The 20841-nt window shown below is 42.6% G+C and overlaps 1 protein-coding gene across 2 annotated transcripts in view; it reads left to right on the top strand.

The window, feature by feature from the left end:
* The window catches only part of IL1R1 (interleukin 1 receptor type 1), a 96212-nt gene extending 92989 nt beyond the window's left edge, over positions 1–3223 (top strand). For both annotated transcript variants that reach the window (XM_040336413.1, XM_040336412.1), the window contains exon 11: positions 2704–3223. In XM_040336413.1, the coding sequence (XP_040192347.1) occupies positions 2704–3068 (365 nt within the window). In that variant the 3' untranslated portion in view covers positions 3069–3223. The remainder of the gene's footprint in view (positions 1–2703) is intronic.
* Positions 3224–20841: the final 17618 nt, after the last annotated feature.

Here is a 20841-nt window from a genome sequence, read left to right as displayed (position 1 = left end):
AGTCCAGAATGCACTGTTCCTGAAAACACAGCCCTGGATGAAATGCGGTAGGGATTGGTAACTAGATATCTCTGAATATTAATCTTCCTAATATATATTTCTGAACATCTATAAAAGTACGAAATGTACCGTATTTATCGGCGTATAACGCGCACCGGCGTATAACGCGCACCGGCGTATAACGCGCACCCCAATTTTAAGAGGGAATTTTCAGGAAAAACTGATTTTTTGTGAACCTTTTGGGATCAGCTACAAAGCAGATTACAGGCTCTTGCCTCTCAACTGGTCAGTTCCAAAATGATATATCCAGCCATATAAAAGGATACAAAGAACAAAAGATAGTGCTCTCCTTATAAAAAGGAATAATCCCTTTATTAAATGTTAAAACCACACTTACAAAATGAAAATGAAAGAGGCAAAAACCACTAACACCAAGTGAGATGTCTCCCACAGTTCACCACTTCCAGCTGGGTCTGACTGAATTTGTGCATCAGGCTGTTACTTAAATCCACTCTGCTAGCTCAATGCTTCAGTGCACCTGTGCGTGTGCGGTCTCCCTCCTATTTAAATCTATGCTATTTAAAACTATGCAGCATACAGTACCTCGGAGGCGAAGGAGGAGGACGAGCGCCCGCCGGAAATCACCGGGGGAAATCACAGAGCCGTCATCTCCACTCGGCTCTACGTCACACACGCACAGTCCCGCCTCCGCCATCGGCATTGGACCATCTTCAGTGACAGACAGAACACTGGTCCAATGCTGGTGGCGGAGGCGGGACTGTGCGTGTGAGACGCGAGAGCCGAGAAGAGATGACAGTTTGGTGATTTCCCGCGGGCGCTCGTCCCCCTCCTTCTCCTCCGAGGTATGCTATCGGCGTATAGCGCGCACCCCGGGATTTCCCCCCTATTTTCGGGGGAAAAAGGTGCGCGGTATACGCCGATAAATACGGTATCTATTTTTTTAGGATGTGTGAATTTTAGGCCCTTATCAAGAACCTTTTATTCATTTGGGGTCAATATTTTCTTACTAAGATTAAACACTCCATCTGCTATTATGTTCTTTTCCTTTTTCCTTTTGTTTCGTCTCCCTCTGCGGCTGCATCTCTTGGTTCTGGATCTCTCTTTCTTGTACGATGGTCCTCGTTAAAAACCTGGTTTGTCTGTGAATTGGGGTTAGGCTGATTATATCTATATGGGGATTGGTCAAAGCCTCTCTCACCATATGTGTAATGGCCATTACCATAGTGGTCTCGAAGTGGTGAATACCGATTATAGGTAGTCACTGGGGGTCGATCATAATGATGAGGATGATGGTCATTGTATCTAACAGGGGAACCCCTATGATGATAATCAGCCTGGCCATAAGCATTGAATGGATAATAAGATCTAGAGCCATGCTGATTGCCACCAGGGTAACCCCTGCTCCCCCTTCTAGTCAAATTATTACCTCTTCCCCTTTGTGGTCCTCTGGGGGTACGGACACTAGAGTGTCTTTCCCTATGATGGGGGGATTGGTTTCTGTTGTCAGGGCCTCTCAATGTCAGTCTATAGACAGAACCTGCAACTTGTCCCAGGTTAGCTGGTCCTTGTGAGAAGATTATTTTATCCAATTGTATCAACGCCTATATCCATCCAGGCCCTACTATCTTTGGTGAAGAATCACTGACAAGTCTGTTTGATTCATAGGGTGTATGTCCTACTGTATCCACACTTTCCGGTAAGCCTTAGCGTTATTGGTAGCGGTGATCCATCTCACCCTTTTCAAGGACGTACAGCGGTGGCTTGAAAATTACCATTACCAAAAGACCATTATCACTGACCTAGCCCGTGATAATGGACTGTGGACTGTGAATTGCCTATTGTTGCCTCTATTGTATATTGGCACAGATTTACTTATATCACGCTATTGTCTTGGAGTACATCTATTCAATTAATTTTTAGCACCTATATTGTGGTGTATGCTATTTGGAGTGTTGACAGTTAACGCACGTTGTATACTGTACAGCATTAAGGGTTGATTTTAGTGCATTATTACATCACATTATATTTACATTGGTTTAGTACACTACTTATGTATTCAGCTATCATCATTTGGCTATCGTTGTTGTTTTTCTTTTTGAATCACACCACACTAGCAATGTAGTACCATTTTTATTATTGTTAGTTTGATATCTTTACAATTATTCAAACTTTAATATATATTTCGATGTGTATCAGGTTATCTATGCACTTTAAATCACCCATTTAAAATTGTCAATATCGCTGTACCATAATGTTTTCCATTACTGCTCTTGAATGTCCCAAATGTTTTTGAATTTCTGTGTCCTTCACTGGATGATCAGTAATTAAGCACTTTTCTATTGAAGTATATTGAGGGACATGGCTCCTATTCCTCTTGTGTGTTTTTTTGAACTTGCTCATGGCTTTGATTTCCTCACAAAACTGAGGCATGCTTGGTAAAAGAGGGGGTTATACAGGGGCTGGATTTTGTGTTTTATTTTTGCAAGTGTCACATCCTCCTGTAGGCAACAGTATAATCCAAATGTTTGATTTCCTTTGTTCCTCAATAGAGATAGAAAAAGATTTTATGGTAAATAAATGCTATAGAAAAACATTGATCTGTTAGCAGTGCAAGTTTATATTGTTATATTCAGCTTTTAAGTCTTTTCTATATGAATAAAACCCCTTGTTATGTGATTACAGCAATTGCAGACCTAGTTGATGAAGCCATTTCACAAAGCAGAAGACTGATCATTGTCCTGGGACAGGTTTCCAATGAAAGTAACCTTGGAGTAGACTTTGAACAAAAAATCGCCATGTATGATGCTTTGATCCGGAATGAAATAAAAGTAATACTGATTGAGATGGAAAAAATAACTGATTGCACTTTCATGCCAGAGTCCATTAAATATATCAGACAGAAACAAGGTGTTGTCCGATGGAAGGGGACATTCACAGAAGCTTCACTATCTCCAAACACAAGGTTCTGGAAAAATATACGATACCGGATGCCTCCAGCTCCACGTCATTCTGACAAAGATTTGGATTACATAAGCACAGAGAATTAATGACAATGATATGATGTTGTATGAACTAAGACAACTCTAATTTCAAGTTACACTATAAGCGTACATTCATGAAGAATTCTTCAAAATATGGACACATTACTGAATACAGTATTAAACCTTTAACTGGCATTTATTAAAGTTTAAGTTTAGTTAAATATATTTGCTTTAAATCAGCATCAGGGATGGTACTTACATTGTGAATAATGTGTCCCTTGTGCTCGTGACTGCTATATCCATTGAAATGTTCAATCCTCTGCCCCCCCCTGGATACCCGCTGTAACAGGCGCTCCGCGCGCCTGTTACTTCCTATAGTGACTGGCGCTTTCAGTGCCGTAATACGATTCATGCTGGAACGCATACGGCGCTCGCGCAATGACATCATCACCCGGTGCCGTGGTGCGTTCCAGCTTGGAACGCGGAAGTGCACCGCACACAGCGCTTTGTTTGAATTGCTGTGATGCACTGCAGCTGCTGCTGGCCTATATAGGCATTCAATGGAGGAATACATTTTGTTCTATTATTGTCAGCTGTTCCGGGGCAACATTATGGCCAGCTAGCATCAGAGCCTTATTGAGTCCAGGCTGCCTTCGCTCCCCATGCTGCAACGCCGCTCCAGGCAACAACTACCTCTTTAGTGCTATTGCACCTACTACTTCACAACATTGCTGGGGACAACCTTTAGGCCTTTGCTGAATACCCTACACCACAGAATCCATATCCTCTACACTGAAGCCTACAAACGGATAAGTAGCTATTGTGTCACTTGCAGTGCCATAGGAAGATCTACTGCTTGTGTTCCATCTAAAACAATTGCTGTTATTTATCATGTCTTGTGGCTATCAACATACTATTTGGGATAAACCGTTGTGCTAAGGACTGTGTGCTAACGATTATCTTAAAGGGACATTTACCCTCAAATAACCTGTGCGATATTTTCCGCTCATGTGCAACTATTACTATCTCAGCTATATTTGCTTCTCAAATGCAATTATAATTACCTGAGCTATATTGCCTCTCACATGCAATTACTATTATGCGTGCAATATTCATCTCATAGATGCAACTATTGTAACCTGAACACTTTTGCGTCTCATACGCATCTAATAGTTGTCGCAACAACTCCTAGTTACCACGTGTACTCCCAAAATACCTAAACTATAAAATGCTACTCTTATGCAACTATCAGTTGTCGCTACAAAGCATATTTACTACGTGCTGACATAAGTGCTACTTGTATATGGGCTTATGCCCTAAAGTTGCGTAACATGTTCGCCTAAAATTTTCTATACTAAGGGTTGACGTATTCTATACCTCCTCCCTTAGTCGCCTAATGCACGACGCTATGTAATACTCAAAATCAGTAGCGTATAGTTGTGCATTGCAATCCTTTAGTACATACTATAATTTTAAACGCTAAGCTCTGGTCGCATGTTGTAATGCTTCCATGCTTAGTAGCTCAACGCCTTTCTTTATGTGACAGAAAGATGATGTAGAGATCCCCTAAACTCCTGTTACGAGGAGTGACGCCTGGAGCCAATACTGAGTTGTCACATAAGAAAGCATATTGAAATCCTTGCTAACCGCAGTTGTGGTTCAGTCCCTTCACCAGTGCCATAACACCCGCATAGCTGTGATCTTCTGGTGCTGCGGGGGTTAATGCAAGCCACTGTATCTGTCACAGGCCCTCATAAAAAGTGCTTTAATATGCCTGCCCTTTCCGCCTCTATGCTCAATTTATAAAAGCTGTACAATCGCTTTCCGCAATGAAAAGAGCTCTAAGATGAGAGGACGGGTGGATGAATGAAGGGCACATCTTCTAGAGTCCTTTTCATTGTGGGAAGCGATAGTGTATATATAACATAGTTGGCACTTTTAACCCTGTGACAGGTCCAGCAGCTCAAATTAACCCCTGCAGCATCAGAAGATCATGGCTGCGGGAGTATCCGGGGGGACAGAGGAATGAAGATTTCAACAAACATAGCAGCCATCAATACAAAAATATTTAACTTGAGCTTTAATGAATAAAGACATTTTCATGTGACAATACTACAATCCAACATTTCTAAAAGCTGTATTACTATATAGCATCAGTTCAACAGAAAATTTTACAAATGCAGCCATTGTATATCTACCTCCTTTAATTTACAGCTATACCTAAGCAAGGTTGTCATCTATCTCCAGTCAGTCATTGATCCAGGTCACCACTCCTAAGTCCCATGCTGCTCAAAGCTGCTTACTTCAGCTAGCCAAGCTCCAGGCTTCATCACTTCTCCTTACTGTGAATATAAAAATGCAAGCAGCCCACAGTGGGAGCAACACTCCACCAGTTCCTCTCCTTTGATGTGTTTGGCTCCCATTGGGGCCTAGTTGTACAGCTATTAATTGTAATTAAGTCTTAGTAGGTGGGGACATCTCAGTGAAGACTGAATGGGTGGAGTGTCTCTGCCACTTGTTTAATAAAGTTTTAATGTGTGATTTGAGCATTGTGTGAACATAAAATAATATGCATAAAATGTAATACATGAGCTTAGAAAATCTGAAATTATTTTTACATAACAGCTCAAAGTAGCTAAAAAAGACAATTTATATAATGTTGGTGTTTTTGGCATCATCTACTACACTTATGCCTGTTGGTAAATCCTTTTAATTTTTACCATTTAACTAAAAGATGTCCAGCAAAGGGCCAAAAAAACTCCCACATTTAATATCCCCCATAGGCTCAGACAACTAGGCCGGGAACATAGGACAGCTCCAAGGGAGACGGGACCAATAGGGCTGATCTTAACAGAAACACTATGAAAATGTTGTGATATTGCTGCTTTCTCTCTCTTTTATTATTTTTATGTTTTCTGGGCAAAACTGCCCAAAAACCGCCTGACAAAAAAAAAAACTGCTCTCTTTTTTCCCGCCGGAATTCCCGGCAGACTTTTTCCCGACAGTTTCTGGCAGTTTTCCTAGGGGAAAAACTGCATTGGAGCATACACATGCTTGGAATTCCCGACCAAAGCTCTCATCTGAGTTTTCCTGATGGGAAAACCTCTCGTGGATACCGGGGAAAAGTTACCGAGCAGGTTCTCGGTTTCCTTCCCCCCAGGATTTTCCCGTCGAGAATCCCGGTCGTGTGTACGAGGCATAAAGCTACTTTCACACTGATGCTGGCGTTAGCGGTAAAGCATCGCTAGTTTTAGCTGCGCTTTACCGCTGTTATAGCAGTGCTCTGTGACTTTTTTTTTCATCCTGCAAGCGCTTTTTTGGGGGGTTTTGGCATTGTTCAGGCGTTTTTTTTGGTAAAAATTGCGTGTAAAACACCTCACTGTAAAAGTAGCTTTAGAGAGAGTGAATCTCCCTAACAGGGACATGGACAGCAATAAAAAAGGGGTTCATAGCACTATAGTGTATAATAAAAAGCATTGTTATACTGACAATGCGCTGAAAAACATAGGTCGTATCTGACTGGCAGCTTTCTGTATAAATATGTATAAAGTTACAAAAGGTTAATATCTAGAGACATTCTAGTCAAATACTGAGTTTTCCAATTGAAAGCATGCAGTTGGGTTTGATTGGAAATGCAGCATTTGACAAGAAGGGGCTGCATAAGACCTGCTTTTCCTGCAGTTTAAACATATTCTATTATGACAACCTGCTTCCAAAGAAATGCTCTGAAAAGCAGGTTAAACGCAGCCTATGAGCTGCTATGTCTACAGCTGACCTGCGTTTAAGGTTCATTCAAAATGCATGTCAAATGCAGAAAAACAATGCCCATCACCATAAGCCCTAATCCTGTTAACTTTGTCATCACACCATAATACATTTTTACTAATAATCATTAAAGCGTTATTAAACCCAAAACCATTAGATGTGACAACTACATTTGTTTTCTTTTTAGGCCTTTTTCTCCTCTGTTTTCACTTGGTGACCTGACCAGTAACACACCTCTTGTATAATGCCGCGTACACACGATCGTTTTTTTGTCTTGTAAAAAAACGTTGTTTTTTATCATGACAAAAAACAACGTTTTTCAAACTTTATTTTCAAAAACAATGTTGCCTACACACCATAGTTTTTTCAAAAAGCTCTAGCAAAGCGCGGTTACGTACAGCACGTACGACGGCACTCTGTTCCATTCAAGCTCGCGTCATAACTTGCTTCTGAGCATGCGCGGGTTTAAAAACGTTGTTTTAAGCGTCGTTTTAGCCCACACACGGTCATTTTTAATGACACAAAAAACGACATTTTGAAAAACAACATAAAAGTTTTTTAGAAGACACAAAACGACGTTTTGCCCACACACAATCATTTTAAATGACGTTTTTAAAAATGTCGTTTTTTTTTCATCACAAAAAACGACCGTGTGTACGCGGCATTAGAGTGCCTACACTATGGATGAATAGAGACAGGTTTGGACAGCAGCATTGTCAGTATTAGATAAATTAGCAGATTTAAATACACTAACAAATGGAAGCCAAATTCCAGCTCGCATTGCAGTTACACAAGCAGTTATAGCAACAGTTTTCTTTCTTTCGGGAGGTTTTTCTGAAAGTTTTTTCACTAATAAATCAAATCTGATCATTGTAAGCACGCCTGTCAGTGGTAAATGGCTTGTCGCAACCCTCAAACTGCTATATTTGAAGAAGAACTTGCTCTGTTGAAAAATTACTGCTTGGATTACCAGATGAAAATGAAGGAAAGAAAGCCTAAAAAAAAAAAAAAAAAATGCAGCCATCACATCTACTGTAAGAATATGTAAGCTGTAATATAACAAAATGTTTCCTTTTGGGTTTATTACCGCTTTTTTTCTGATAACCCATGACTTAAAGATGCTGTAACTGTAATGCAAAAATATGAAGGGAACTTGGACAGCCGCACTCCAAAAACGTTCCTTTTATAAAAATCGATCACAAAATAAACATGCCACAGCAAAAATTGGAACAAAAGCTGACGCGTTTCGCACTGTAGCTTCAGTGCTTAGTCATAGCTCAGTCATTTACTAGTGATTTTAATAAAAGGAACGTTTTTGGAGTGCGGCTGTCCAAGTTCCCTTCAAATTTTTGCATTACCATTGCATTGTCGGCACCCATGGCTTGGTTTTAGTGAGGAGGCTCTTTGAATACTACTGAGCAGTTATCTTTCCTTTCCATGCTGTAACTGTACATGGACTATTGGAAGTATTTTGTAATATGTAAAAGACAGGCAGACTATTATGCAGGGCTTAACTGTTTTGCAGGATGTAAATAATTGTTACTTTCAGTAGCTTTATGAGTTTTTAAGCATTTTAATTGCACTTGCATATGTTGCCTGAATTGTATTCCTCCTGTTGTATCATGCATCTCTAAAAAATACATGATTTTCAGTAAACATTTTGTTGTGCTGTGCTTACTTATGTCTTTCATTATATTATTTTATACTGCCATGTGTATACACTAAATACCCACTCCACCCAAACTGAAATATGAATCACTGGGTAACCATAGGGAGGTTTACTCATACACTGTATTTCAAGTTAAAGGTGAATGCATGGAGAAAAGGCCAATATATTGATCTGCAAGTTCACTAAAGACACAACAAAGGATAGTAACTATGCCACAATTACAACAACATAATCCTGAACTGTGAAACATTTTGCAGCTCAGTTAACAAAAAGGTACATACCGTATTTTCCAGCGTATAAGACGACTGGGCGTATAAGACGACCCCCTAATTTTCCAGCCAAAATGTTGGTTTTGGGATATACTCGCCGTACAAGACTACCCCCTTCCTACTAGTCATGCCTCACGGTGCCACCATTACATGCCAGACTGTGTCACTACATGCCAGACTGTGCCCCATTACATGCCAGACTGTGCCCCAGTACATGCCAGACTGTGCCCCAGTACATGCCAGACTGTGCCCCATCACATGCCAGACTGTGCCCTTATCCCAAGATTTTTCAAAAGTGGCGCCTTCTACGTCTTCTGTTCCGTGATAGGCGGAAACACTCAGCTTCCCAGGAGGCACTGTGTTCAGTGTTCGCCTATCACGGAGGCCCTCTCGTCCGAGGAGGAGAGGGCCTCCGTGATAGGCGGACACTAAGCACAGGACGAGAGGGCCTCCGTGATAGGCGGACACTGAACACAGTGCCTCCTGGGAAGCTGAGTGTTTCCGCCTATCACAGAACAGAAGACGTAGGAGGCGCGGCTTTTGAAAAATCGTACGGCCGCGATTCTGGGATAAGGTAAGGTTAGGTTACCGGCGTATAGGACGACCCCCGACTTTTAAGAGGATTTTAAGGGGTTAGAAAGTCGTCTTATATGCCGGAAAATACGGTAGTTATACGGAGATCTTTGAAGTGCAGCATAAATTTTATAAAATCAGTGCTAATTTTTTTTTTTTAATTAAAGGGATATCAAGGGTTAATTCCTTCTTTAAAATGACCTTTGTGTAAGGAATATTTTTTTTCTTTTGTTTGCAGTTAGGTAAAAGCCCAACTAAACTTTCAAAATCAGCTAAAATGCATTTCATATGCATTAAAGCAAAAGGTGTGCAAAGTTTTACAGTTTTCTTAAGAATAGAGCAATTTGTAAAAAAAAAACTAAAAACCTGTACCCTGGCAGAATGCTATAGAGAGAGAGAGGCCTCGTAAACACGACCGGTTTTCCCCGGCAGGAAAACTGCCAGGAGAGCATTTGGCCAGGAATCCCGGCCGTGTGTACGCTCCCTAGCAGTTTTCCCGTCAGGAAAACAGCCGGGAATCCTGACGGGAAAATAGAGAACCCTGCTTTCTATTTTCCTGTCGGGATTCCTGGCAGAGTGTTTCCTGCTGAGAAAACCTGCCTGGTAACGAAACCGCGCATACTCGATAACATTTGACGCATGCGCGGTAGCATACAAAGTTAGTGTGGGGTGTAGCAAGATGGCAGCGACGGAATCGAATGTGACGAGACACTGGCTCGTCGTAGTCGATGACGTCACCGCGTTCTTGCCATTCAAAATTACAGAGGTTCTTCTGAGTGGCTGTCTGAATACACGGCTTTACAAGGCAAGCTTGCCAGGAATCCCATCAGAAAAACCAATGTTTTTTTCCTGACAGGATTCCCAGCCGTGTGTACAGGGCTTAACGCTTGAAATGTGTGAAAGTGGTGGTCTTGTCAGGAAATAAAAACATGCTGGTTGCTCAGAGGTCCCTAGGCACAAATGGCGTAGTTTCAGAGCCGTTTCCCACAGGGGCAACTCGTCAGGCGACTCAGCCGCCTAACAAGTCATGCTCCGCTCTGTACAATGGAACTGTTCTAATAGGAGCGATACAAGTCGCTCCGACTTAGAAAAAGGTTCTTGTACTACTTTGGGGGCGACTCGGGGCGACTTGCATTGACTTCAATACAAAAGTCATTTTGAAAGTCACCTCTGAAGTCGTCTCGAGATTGCTTTGCAGAGTCGCGCGGGAAGTCGGCCCCTGTGTGAACTGACTCTCAGGCCCCGTACACACGTCCGAGGAACTCGACGGGCAAAACTCATCGTTTTGCTCGTCGAGTTCTGTGTGAAGCCGCCGAGGGTCTCGGCGAGCCAAGTTTCCTCATTGAACAACGAGGAAATAGAGAACATGTTCTCTATTTGGCTCGACGAGGAACTCGTCGGCTTCCTCAGCCGAAAGTGTACACACGCCGGGTTTCTCGGCAGAATTCAGCTCCGTTCGAGTTTCTGGCTGAATTCTGCCGAGAAACTCGGTCGTGTGTAGGGGTCCTCAGTGTCCACCAGGGGATGTCACCCAGCAGTCACCAGGCCCAGCAATTAGTCACTAGTGCTTGAACCTGCTACCAATTGTGGCCACCATTTCTGATCTGTCTTGTTCTCTTTTACTTTGTACTCCTACCTGACTCTACTCTACCTTATTCCCCTTCTCATCCAGGTCTATAGGTAGGTGGTTTCCAATTTTTTTATGCATTAACTGGGTTGTGTATGGGTTGCTATAATTAAAGGGATACTAAAGGTTCGGTTTAAAAAAAAAAAAACATGTCATACCACCACTGTGCAGTTCGTTTTGCACAGAGTTGCCCCGATCGTCCTCTTCTGGAGTCCCACGGCGGCTCTCGCGGCTTCTCTATGCAGGAGCTAACCCCCTCTGGGAAGCTCTCTCCCGAGGGGGTTACCTTCTGGGCATGCTCCTGTGTGATACACTCGGCGGCCATAGTCGCCAAGTCTATGACTCTGCCCCTGCCCGTCATTTATTTGATTGACAGCAGCGGGAGCCAATGGCTGCGCTGCTTTCAATCATCCCATAAAGAGCCAACAAGAGCTGGGGGAAAGCAACGCGGGATCGCGCCCACAGAGATTCGGGGCTCAGGTAAGTAGAACGGGGGCTCAGGGGGGCCAGTGACTGCAAGGTCTTTTTTCACCTTAATGCATAGGATGCATTAAGGTGAAAAAACCCGAAGGTTTACATTAAGTTTTTGGTAGCTTGTGTTCCTGTGCTAATAATAGATTGTAATAATTTGCGAAATGCTTCCTCTATGTAATTCCCATGTATTTTCCCAAATTTTTCTGTACATCATCTAGGGCAGGCTGTATAGTATATATATATCAAATTTTGGTGCGGGGTTCCCCTTAATCACTTCAGCTCCGGAAGATTTGGCTGCTCAAGGACCAGACCATTTTTTGCGTTACGACACTGCGTCGCTTTAACGGTCCTGCGACGCTGTACCCAAACAAAATGTACGCCTTTTTTTCCCACAAATAGAGCTTTCTTTTGGTGGTATTTGATCATCTCTGCGGTTTTTATTTTTTGCGCTATAAACAAAAAAGAGCGCCAATTTTGAAAAAAACACAATATTTTGTACTTTTTGCTATAATAAATATCCCCATTTTTGGTTTTGTTTTAAAAGCTACATTTTTCCTCAGTTTAGGCCCATATGTATTCTTCTTCATATTTTTGGTAATAAAAATCGCAATAAGTGTATATTGTTTGGTTTGGGCAAACGTTATAGCGCGTCTTCAAAATAGGGGGAAGATTTATGGCTTTTGTAGTATTATTTTTTTTTTTTTTACTAGTAATGGCGGTGATCAGCGATTTTTATCGGGACTGCGACATTATGGCGGACAGATCAGACACTTTTGATACATGTTTGGGACCATTGACAATTATACATCGTTCAGTGCTATAAAAATGCACCAATTACTGGCAGGGAAGGGGTTAACACTAGGGGGCGATTTTGTAGCTAGTAGGAACACACGATCTGTCTCTCCTCTCCTCACAGAACAGGGATTTGTGTATTTAAACACACACGTCCCTGTTCTGGCTCTTGTGCCCCCGCGATTGCGTGAGACCACTGGCCACGTGCATCCCCCCGCTTGCCCGCTATACCCGCTTAAAGGAGCCGACGTACAGCTATGACGGTTCATGGGAACGTGCAGACCTGCCGCAGTATAATGACGGTGGCTGGTTGGCAAGTGGTTAATATCCATACCAGACCTGAAAGGCCTGGTATGGATTTTGGGGAGGAGGACATCCTTTAGAAAACCTTGAGGAAAACCCTATCTATCTATTTACAGTATCTATCTATCTATCTATCTATCTATCTATCTATCTATCTATCTATCTATCTATCTATCTATCTATCTATCTATCTATCTATCTATCTATCTGTTCTGATCAATGTTGTGATTATCCGAGTATGATTTTAAAGGTATGCTAAATAAAGCACATTTCAGTATGAGTGGGTTAGATGATCAAAATAGAAATTGTTTATAAAGAAAAGAAAAATACAGAAGTGATAGAAAGATCAGGGATTATAATTAGCAGGCTGATCAGGAAGCAGAAAGAATGAGAGATGTTGCACAAGATGGCAGCACAGTATTGCTAATGGAAATCGAAAATGAAAATATGAAACAAAAATAGACATACAGATACATGTATGAACCTGTAAATGACAGTCTTCTGCTCAACAAATAATTGGTAGTGAACAGGGGAATATCATGTCAAGACTGAGGCTGGGCATTTTCAGCATTTCAAGATTTGAAGTCAGAGGTAAGATGTTACAGTCTCCACTATATTTCTATTAGTTACTACATTTCTGGAATTAAATTTTTTTTCAGTTGTAAATTTTGTTTCAGTAAATCTTGTTTCTGTGTATAATTGGTAAATACAGGGAGATAAGAGGAAAGACAAGTTAATAGCCCTAATATAAAGCACATTGGGCCAGATTCTCAGACGAGATACGCCAGAGTATCTACTGATACTCCGGCGTATTTTCAAATTTGCCGCGTCGTATCGTTATTTGTGATTCACAAACAAGATACGACGGCTTTTGGCTAAGATCCGACAGGCTTACGGCTTCGTACGCCTTCGGATCTTAGGCTGCAATACTTCGGCCGCCGCTGGGTGGAGTTTGCGTCGCTTTCCTGCGTCGGGTATGCTAATGAGCATTTACAGCGATCCACAACGGTTTTTCCCGTCGCAAAGTTAAGGCTCGTTTTACATGCCTTAACTTTACACGAGCCATGTTAAAGTATGGCCGTCGTTCCCACTTCGAATTTAAAAAATTTTTTTTTTTGCGTAAGACGTCCGGGAATACGAAAGTACGTTACGCACGTCGCCGTTTAAAAAAAATGACGTCACTTCGCGCAATGCACGGCGGGAATTTCCTAACGGAGCATGCGCAGTACGTCCGGCGCGGGAGCGAGCCTAATTTAAATGGTACACGCCTCATTTGAATTGGGCGGGCTTGGGCCGGACGTGTTTACGATACACCGCCGCAAGTTTACTGGTAAGTGCTTTGTGAATCAAGCACTTACACTGAAAACTTGCGGCGGTGTAACGTAAACGGGATACGTTACGCCGCCGCTAGTGTAAGTGAATCTGGCCCATTGAGTATAAATAAACACAAAATGAAAACACAAAAAAGGAAAATGTAGTAGATACATATAAACACAGTGAACAATTGAAATTTTCAAGAGCACAATAGTTGAAGGGGATAATTATAGGGAATCTTCTCTCTCCTTGTCCCCCTTTCACAATTTCTACACACAGTTAAATATGAAAAAAAAAACACATAAAACACAACTACAGTGGAATAGAGTAAGGCCTTATTTCACTTCATCCTAGCATTTATACTTTTCTTTTTAATCATTTGTATTGATTTTGTAAACAATAAAAATCTGAGTACCAAGTACAAAATAGCAATACAATTACAATGACCTTGTGCATTTCCATACATTATGGGTTATTGGTAATACAATTAGGGTGTGCTAACAAATTATGAGGATAGTTATCCCGTTTCAATGTTTTTGTCAGCATTTTCCCATCGGAGATAATAAAAGTGAACCAAGCAGACATTGTAGCAATTGCATAGTACCTGACGTTTGTTTATATCAATAAGAACCCTGGGTACCTCTGTCTTGGAACTCAGATAGTACTTGTCAAACTTCTTATAAAACCAAGAGGATACAAAGTAGAGAGGAAAGGAGAGAGAAAAGAGGTGGGGGGGGAGGGAGGGGGACCCCAAGTTCTGATTCTCGCCACTCAAAGATACTCTAACTCGGAACCGTACGGGGATCTACGGTCAGATAACTGATCCACGGGCTCCAAACTTTTTCGAAGACCCCTAATTTATCATTCAAGACTGCTGAGAGCCTTTCATTCATCATGGGCCAGGAGAGCTTATGCTTAAGCTGGTCAAATGGGATGACATCTGACCTCCAATTCCTGGCTATAGTAATTCTGGCAGAGGTGAATATAAAAGTAAGAATTCGCCTCCTCTGACTCTTTGGGGCCGCATCAACTTTTAGCCCCAGCAGGGCCTGTTTAGGGGATTTAGTGAGGTTGACCTGGGTAAGGGTATAAATAAAGTTGTAAACCCTTATCCAAAATCTACGCACCTTGGGACATTGCCACCATATGTGGTAAGCCGTTCCATCTTGTCCATAACCTCTGAAGCATTTTGGAGAAGCTCCTGGAACATATGTGGCTAACCTGGTTGGCACCATGTACCACCTTAGAAGGACCTTATAGTTTACCTCTACAATAGAGGTGTTAATAAGAGATTTGGAAGCTGCTTGGGCAATCAAGTGCCATTCCTCTAATTCAAGGTGTTCTTGGAGGTCTTTCTCCCACTTGACCATGTAAGCTAGTTTAACCAAAGTATGTGTTAAGATAGTGTACAGTTCAGATATATGGCCCCTAATTTTATCATATTTATGACATAAGTATTCCATGGGCGTCATGGTCGTCAGGTCGCTCTTGCGAGACAATGTGTGCAGGTAATGTTTCAACTGAACAAACCGGTAATATTCTGAGTCTGGCATCTGGTATTTTTCTATTAAAGTCTGTTTAGTGAAAATGCCGTTATGATCACAGATGTCTGCAATGCGCAGGAGCCCTTTATTGGACCACCAGTTGAAAGCATGAGAAGTGAGGCCTGGGGTAAATTCTTTGTTTCGTAGCAACGGAGCCAATGGGCCATGCAGGGATTTAAACGAATGAGGTTTAGATAGTCTATCCCAGATACTAAATAAAAGGGAGAGGGAGGGGCATAAAATCGGGGTTGGTCCCGAGCTGGTAACCATAAAATATGTGATATCAGTTTGGATGGGCATGACTGCGATTCTATATGCATCCATAACGGGTGAGGCTGGGAGGAGTGGAACCGGATAAGCTGGGACAGGTGAGCGGCATAAAAATATTTGAGCAGATCAGGGACTCCCAAGCCCCCTTTCATTTTTAGCGGTATATAGTGTGCGTCGGTTCCCCACCTGTGCCTCTTGTCTCCCCAGAGAAACTGAAGTAGCTTCCTTTGAAAGTTCAATAAATCAGTTTTGACCAAAGCAATAGGCAACGTGCGAAAAAAGAATCCTAGGAAGGAAATTCATTTTTATAGAGTATAGTCTGCCGAACCACGATGGAGGATGTATCTGTCAACTAGTCAGGTCTGCCGCTAAGCGTTTGTAGAGTGCAGAATAGTTTAGGGAGTACAGGGTGTGTATCGAGGAAGTTAGATTAATACCTAAATAGGGAAGGGCCATGGGTTCCCATGCAAACTTGTAAGAGGATTGGAGGGTTTCAACGATCCGATCCGGTAGGGAGATGTTCAACGCTCTGGATTTTTTCTGATTAATTGAAAGGCCCGAGAGCCTAGAGAAGGGCTGTAATATAGCATGAAGATTCAGGAGGGTGGTGATGGGCATGGAGACCATCAATAAGATATTGTCCACGAAAAAAGCGGTTTTGTGTTCTCTATCCCCACATTCTATTCCCTTTATATCTGTACACTAGCGGATTTTGATAGCTAACGGTTCTATGGCCAGTACAAATAATAAGGGTGACAGTGGGCAGCCCTGGCGAGTCCCTCGTTGGATTGGAAAGAGAGCGGACGAGTAGCCATTAATCATTAGGGATGCCGCAGGGGAACTGTACAGGGGTTTTAGAGTGGACAAAAACTGCCGACCAAATTTATATTGTGATAAGACATAGAATAGGTAGTCCCATGACAGGAAATCGAAAGCCTTCCGAATATCTAAAGAAAGCAACATAGCTTGTCTAGGCCCGTTCCCATCTCAATCTGATCGAATAGCCGAGATAATATCTATTATTCTTCTGGTCTGGTCAGACGCCTGGCGGCCAGGAATGAACCCTGCCTGGTCAGGGTGTATAACATGCAAGGAAAGTGTTTAGTCTACAGGCCAGGGCCACCATCAGGGGGGTATAGGCAGTACACCTGTAAGGGGCCCGGAGGTCCCCAGGGGCCCGGATGGCAACCCCCTTTAAAAAAAAGTTTTTTTTTATATATATATATATATATATATATATATATTATTTATTAAAGGGCACAGAGGTCCCCAGGGCCCCCGGATGGCAAACCCCCCCCCCCCTTTTTATAAAAATATATCACATTTTTATATATATATATATATATATATATATATATATATATATACATTTTTTTAATTAAAGGGCTCAGAGGTCCCCAGGGCCCCATGTGGCAACCCCCCCCCTTTTTTTATTATAAATGTTTATTTTTTTATTTTTGTTTATATATATATTTTTTTATTATTAAAAAGGCCCAGAGGTCCCCAGGGCCCCGGATGGTAACCCCCCATTTTTTATAGATGTTTTTTTTTTTTTAAATTAAAGGGCCCGGAGGTTTCTTTTTATTAAAGGGCCCAGAGGTATAGGTCCCCAGGGCCCCGGGTGGCTACCCCCCCTTTTTTTTTATATATATTTTTCTTTATTTCTTCTTTTTTTGTAAAGGCCCCCCCGGTTCTCAATTTGCGGCAGCCCCCCCGCTTCTCAATTCCAGGCGGCAGCACCCACCCCCCCCCGGTTCTCTGCTCCAGGGGGCCCATGACTAAAGCTGTGTAAGGGACCCCAAAATTCCTGATGGCGGCCCTGCTACAGGCCAATATTTTGGACAGAATATTCAAGTCAACGTTTATCAAGGATATTGGGCGGTAATTGGAGCAAGCTCCATGGTCTTTCCCTGGTTTTGGAATGACATGTATATATGCTGTGTTTTCATGAGCTGGGATGCTATTACCCTTGCGGATGTCATTGAAGTACTCGCACAAGTGGGGAATGAGAATTTCTTGATATTTCCGGTAGTAGTGACCCGAAAAGCCATCTGGGCCAGGGGCCTTAAATGGATGTAAGGATTTAATGGCCATTTTTATTTCTTTCTCTCTGCAGTGAAGACTGTTACTCTCCCCCTGCCAACCTTCTCTGTATATGATGTAAGATGTTATTAGCCTCCCTGGCGGTAAACCCGAGCGTGACTCGGGGTTGGTTTTCAATGCTAAAATCGGTATCCCCGAGTCACGCTCGGGGTGGACGTGCAGCGGCGCGGCTTACCTTTCGCTGGATCCACAGGCAAATTACTCACCTTGTCCCTGGATCCAGCGATGCCACCCCACTGTGTGAGCGAGCGGGACCTCCTCGCTCGATTCACAGTCCCCGTGTGCCGCCGATCTTCGTTCCCTGCGACGTTACGACGCACGGGGGCGGAGAACGGCGCCAAATTCAAAAAAGTAAACAAACACTTTACATACAGTATACTGTAATCTTATAGATTACAGTACTGTATGTAAAAAATACACACCCCCCTTGTCCCTAGTGGTCTGCCCAGTGCCCTACATGTACTTTTATAAAAATAAAAAATGTAATTTCTGCCTAAAAACTGTAGATTGTCCAAAAGTGTCCCTTTATGTCAAAAATGGTTTTAGATCAGCTAGAAAACAGCGATAATAAATTATAATCACTTGCAGAAATGTGCGATAGCGATTTGTGGGGAAATTCGTCATAAAAAAAAAAATATAATGACAGCGACAATTCTGCAACTGAGCAAATTTCAGTGATTTTGAGTTGATTACATTATTGAATAATTTTTATTATAATTATATTATTATTTGTTATAATTATTTATAATTATTTATTATATTATAATTTATAATTTTGTTTTAAAAAAAAAATCATACCCGGGATGCCTACAAGACTCTTGCTTGGTCAGATTTAAGTGAGTTATTTCTAAAAATTACAGGCCTACAGTATAAAACGCCAAATTTCCTTGCAAAATAATTGTACCGCTTTTGGTACGTAATTCCAGACAGAATCATACCGCCAGGGAGGTTAGTGAGGCATTTGCCTCCAGGGATAGGTATGTATATGTGGCTATGCTATGAATGGACTTTCATAGTACCGTACAAAGGCTTGAAATACACATAGTAGATATAAAAGTTGTTAATTTTATTCCAAACATTAAAACATACATATCTTAAAAAAGACACAGTAAGCTCTAAAAAAACACAGATGAAGTGACATAGGGGAACAAACCATTGTCAACTTAGCATAAACCATCTGTGAGTGGAGTGCTCAACAGATATGTCATGGCTTCTTCAGGAGCTTTTTACATACAGTCATGGCCGAAATTGTTGGAACCCCAGAATTTTTATCCAGAAAATCAAGTATTTCTCACAGAAAAGTATTGCAGTAACACATGTTTTGATATACACATGTTTATTCCCTTTGTGTGTATTGGAACAAAACAAAAAAAGGGAGGAAAAAAAGCAAATTGGACATAATGTCACACAAAACTCCAAAAATGGTCTGGTCAAAATTCTTGGCACCCTTAACTTAATATTTGGTTGCACACCCTTCGGAAAACATAACTGAAATCAGTCGCTTCCTATAACCATCAATAAGCTTCTTTCACCTCGACCCAAAATCCTTTGGTAATCCTCAGATTTAATAATGCCTTGCACACATTCAAGGGACCCAGTGCCAGAGGCAGCAAAACAACCCCAAAACATCATTAAACCTCATTGAACCTCTACCATATTTCACTGTAGGTACTGTGGGCCAGATTCACGTATATTGGCGCATCTTTATACCGGCGTAGCGCATCTCATATGCGCTACGCCGACGTAACTCAGAGAGGCAAGTACAGTATTCACAAAGGACTTGCTCCCAACGTTGCGCCGGCGTAACGTAATTTCGACGGCGTAAGTGTAAGTGTGTGTGACCTTATGCAAATGATGGTATGAGCGTGGAGCAGTGTTTTTACGCCTGGCGTATCATGAACGGAGCATGCGCAGGGAAGTGGACGCATGATCGCTCCCATGTGCGCATGCTCACAACTACGCCGCTACAACTTCCTGAGTTACGCCGGCCCACCAGCTTACGTTGAACGCATAAATACGCCCAGACATGCGCCCGTCCGGCGCAAAAGTACATCCTGCTTTTTTCCCCCCCTGAGCAAGGTACTTTTGCAGAGCGATGGCGGCTGTTGGAAATACAGGCAAGGACAGGAGGAAGAAAAACTTCAACAATGAGGAGAAGGCTATCATTGTTGCAGGGATAGTCAAATACGATCAGTTCCTCCATGGTGCCCTGAGTTACCAGACCAGCAAGGCACGGAAGAAGGAGATCCTGAGGGAGCTCAGCCTGCAGGTCAGTGCTGTGGGGAATGCCAACAGGACCCCAGAGGATATCCAGAAAAAAATGAATGACCTGAGACGTCAGGTCCAGGAGAGGCTGGCACTTATAAGGAAGCATGCCAGGGGCACGGGAGGAGGACCAGCCTGTAATGTGCAGTTGACCGATGAGGAGGAGCGTATCACCCAATGCCTGCAGCGTGAGCAGGTGGAGGGCATGGAGGGTTTCGACTCTGGTGACCAGTCCTTGAGGTCAGGTAAGTGTGTTTTATCTCCTATACGGTGTGTAGCATGTGAGGGGGTGGAAGGGAATATGTGACTAGTGTGTGGGTCCACCAACATGTGAATGTTTTGTGTCCCCTGCCCTCCTACGTGTCTGTGGACGCAGAAGTAGTGCTAGGACCATGGCTGCCCCTGGCATGTTGGCATACAGATGTGTTGTCCTGCAAGTGTGGTTGCTCAGCTCGTCTGTCACGGTACTGCTGCAGCTACTCTCCAGCTGACTTGTACAAGTCTGGCGTAGAGTTACCCCTGCTTTATGAGGGGTAACTTTAGGCCGGGCGTACAACTTACGCGCACCGCGCGTAGCCTGCGCCGGACGCGCGTATGTTCGGGAATTGGCGTATCTCCCTCATTTGCATATTTGCATAGGAAATCAATGGGCGCGCCAGATGCGTTCAGCGTAAATATGGCGGATAGTTTGCCCTGTAACACTGATGCTCCCTGAGCCTGCAGGACAGCTTGAATTTCTTTGGAACTTGTTTGGGGCTGCTTATCCACCATCCGGACTATGCTGTATTACAACCTTTCATCAATTTTTCTCTTCCGTCCACAGAGATTAGCTACAGTGCCATGGGTTGCAAACGTCTTGATAATGTTGAGC

The sequence above is a fragment of the Rana temporaria genome, chromosome 2, assembly GCF_905171775.1.
Source record: "Rana temporaria chromosome 2, aRanTem1.1, whole genome shotgun sequence".
NCBI classification, from domain to species: domain Eukaryota; kingdom Metazoa; phylum Chordata; class Amphibia; order Anura; family Ranidae; genus Rana; species Rana temporaria.
Note: the sequence above shows the minus strand (reverse complement) of the source record. Positions and strands in the feature narration are given on the sequence as shown.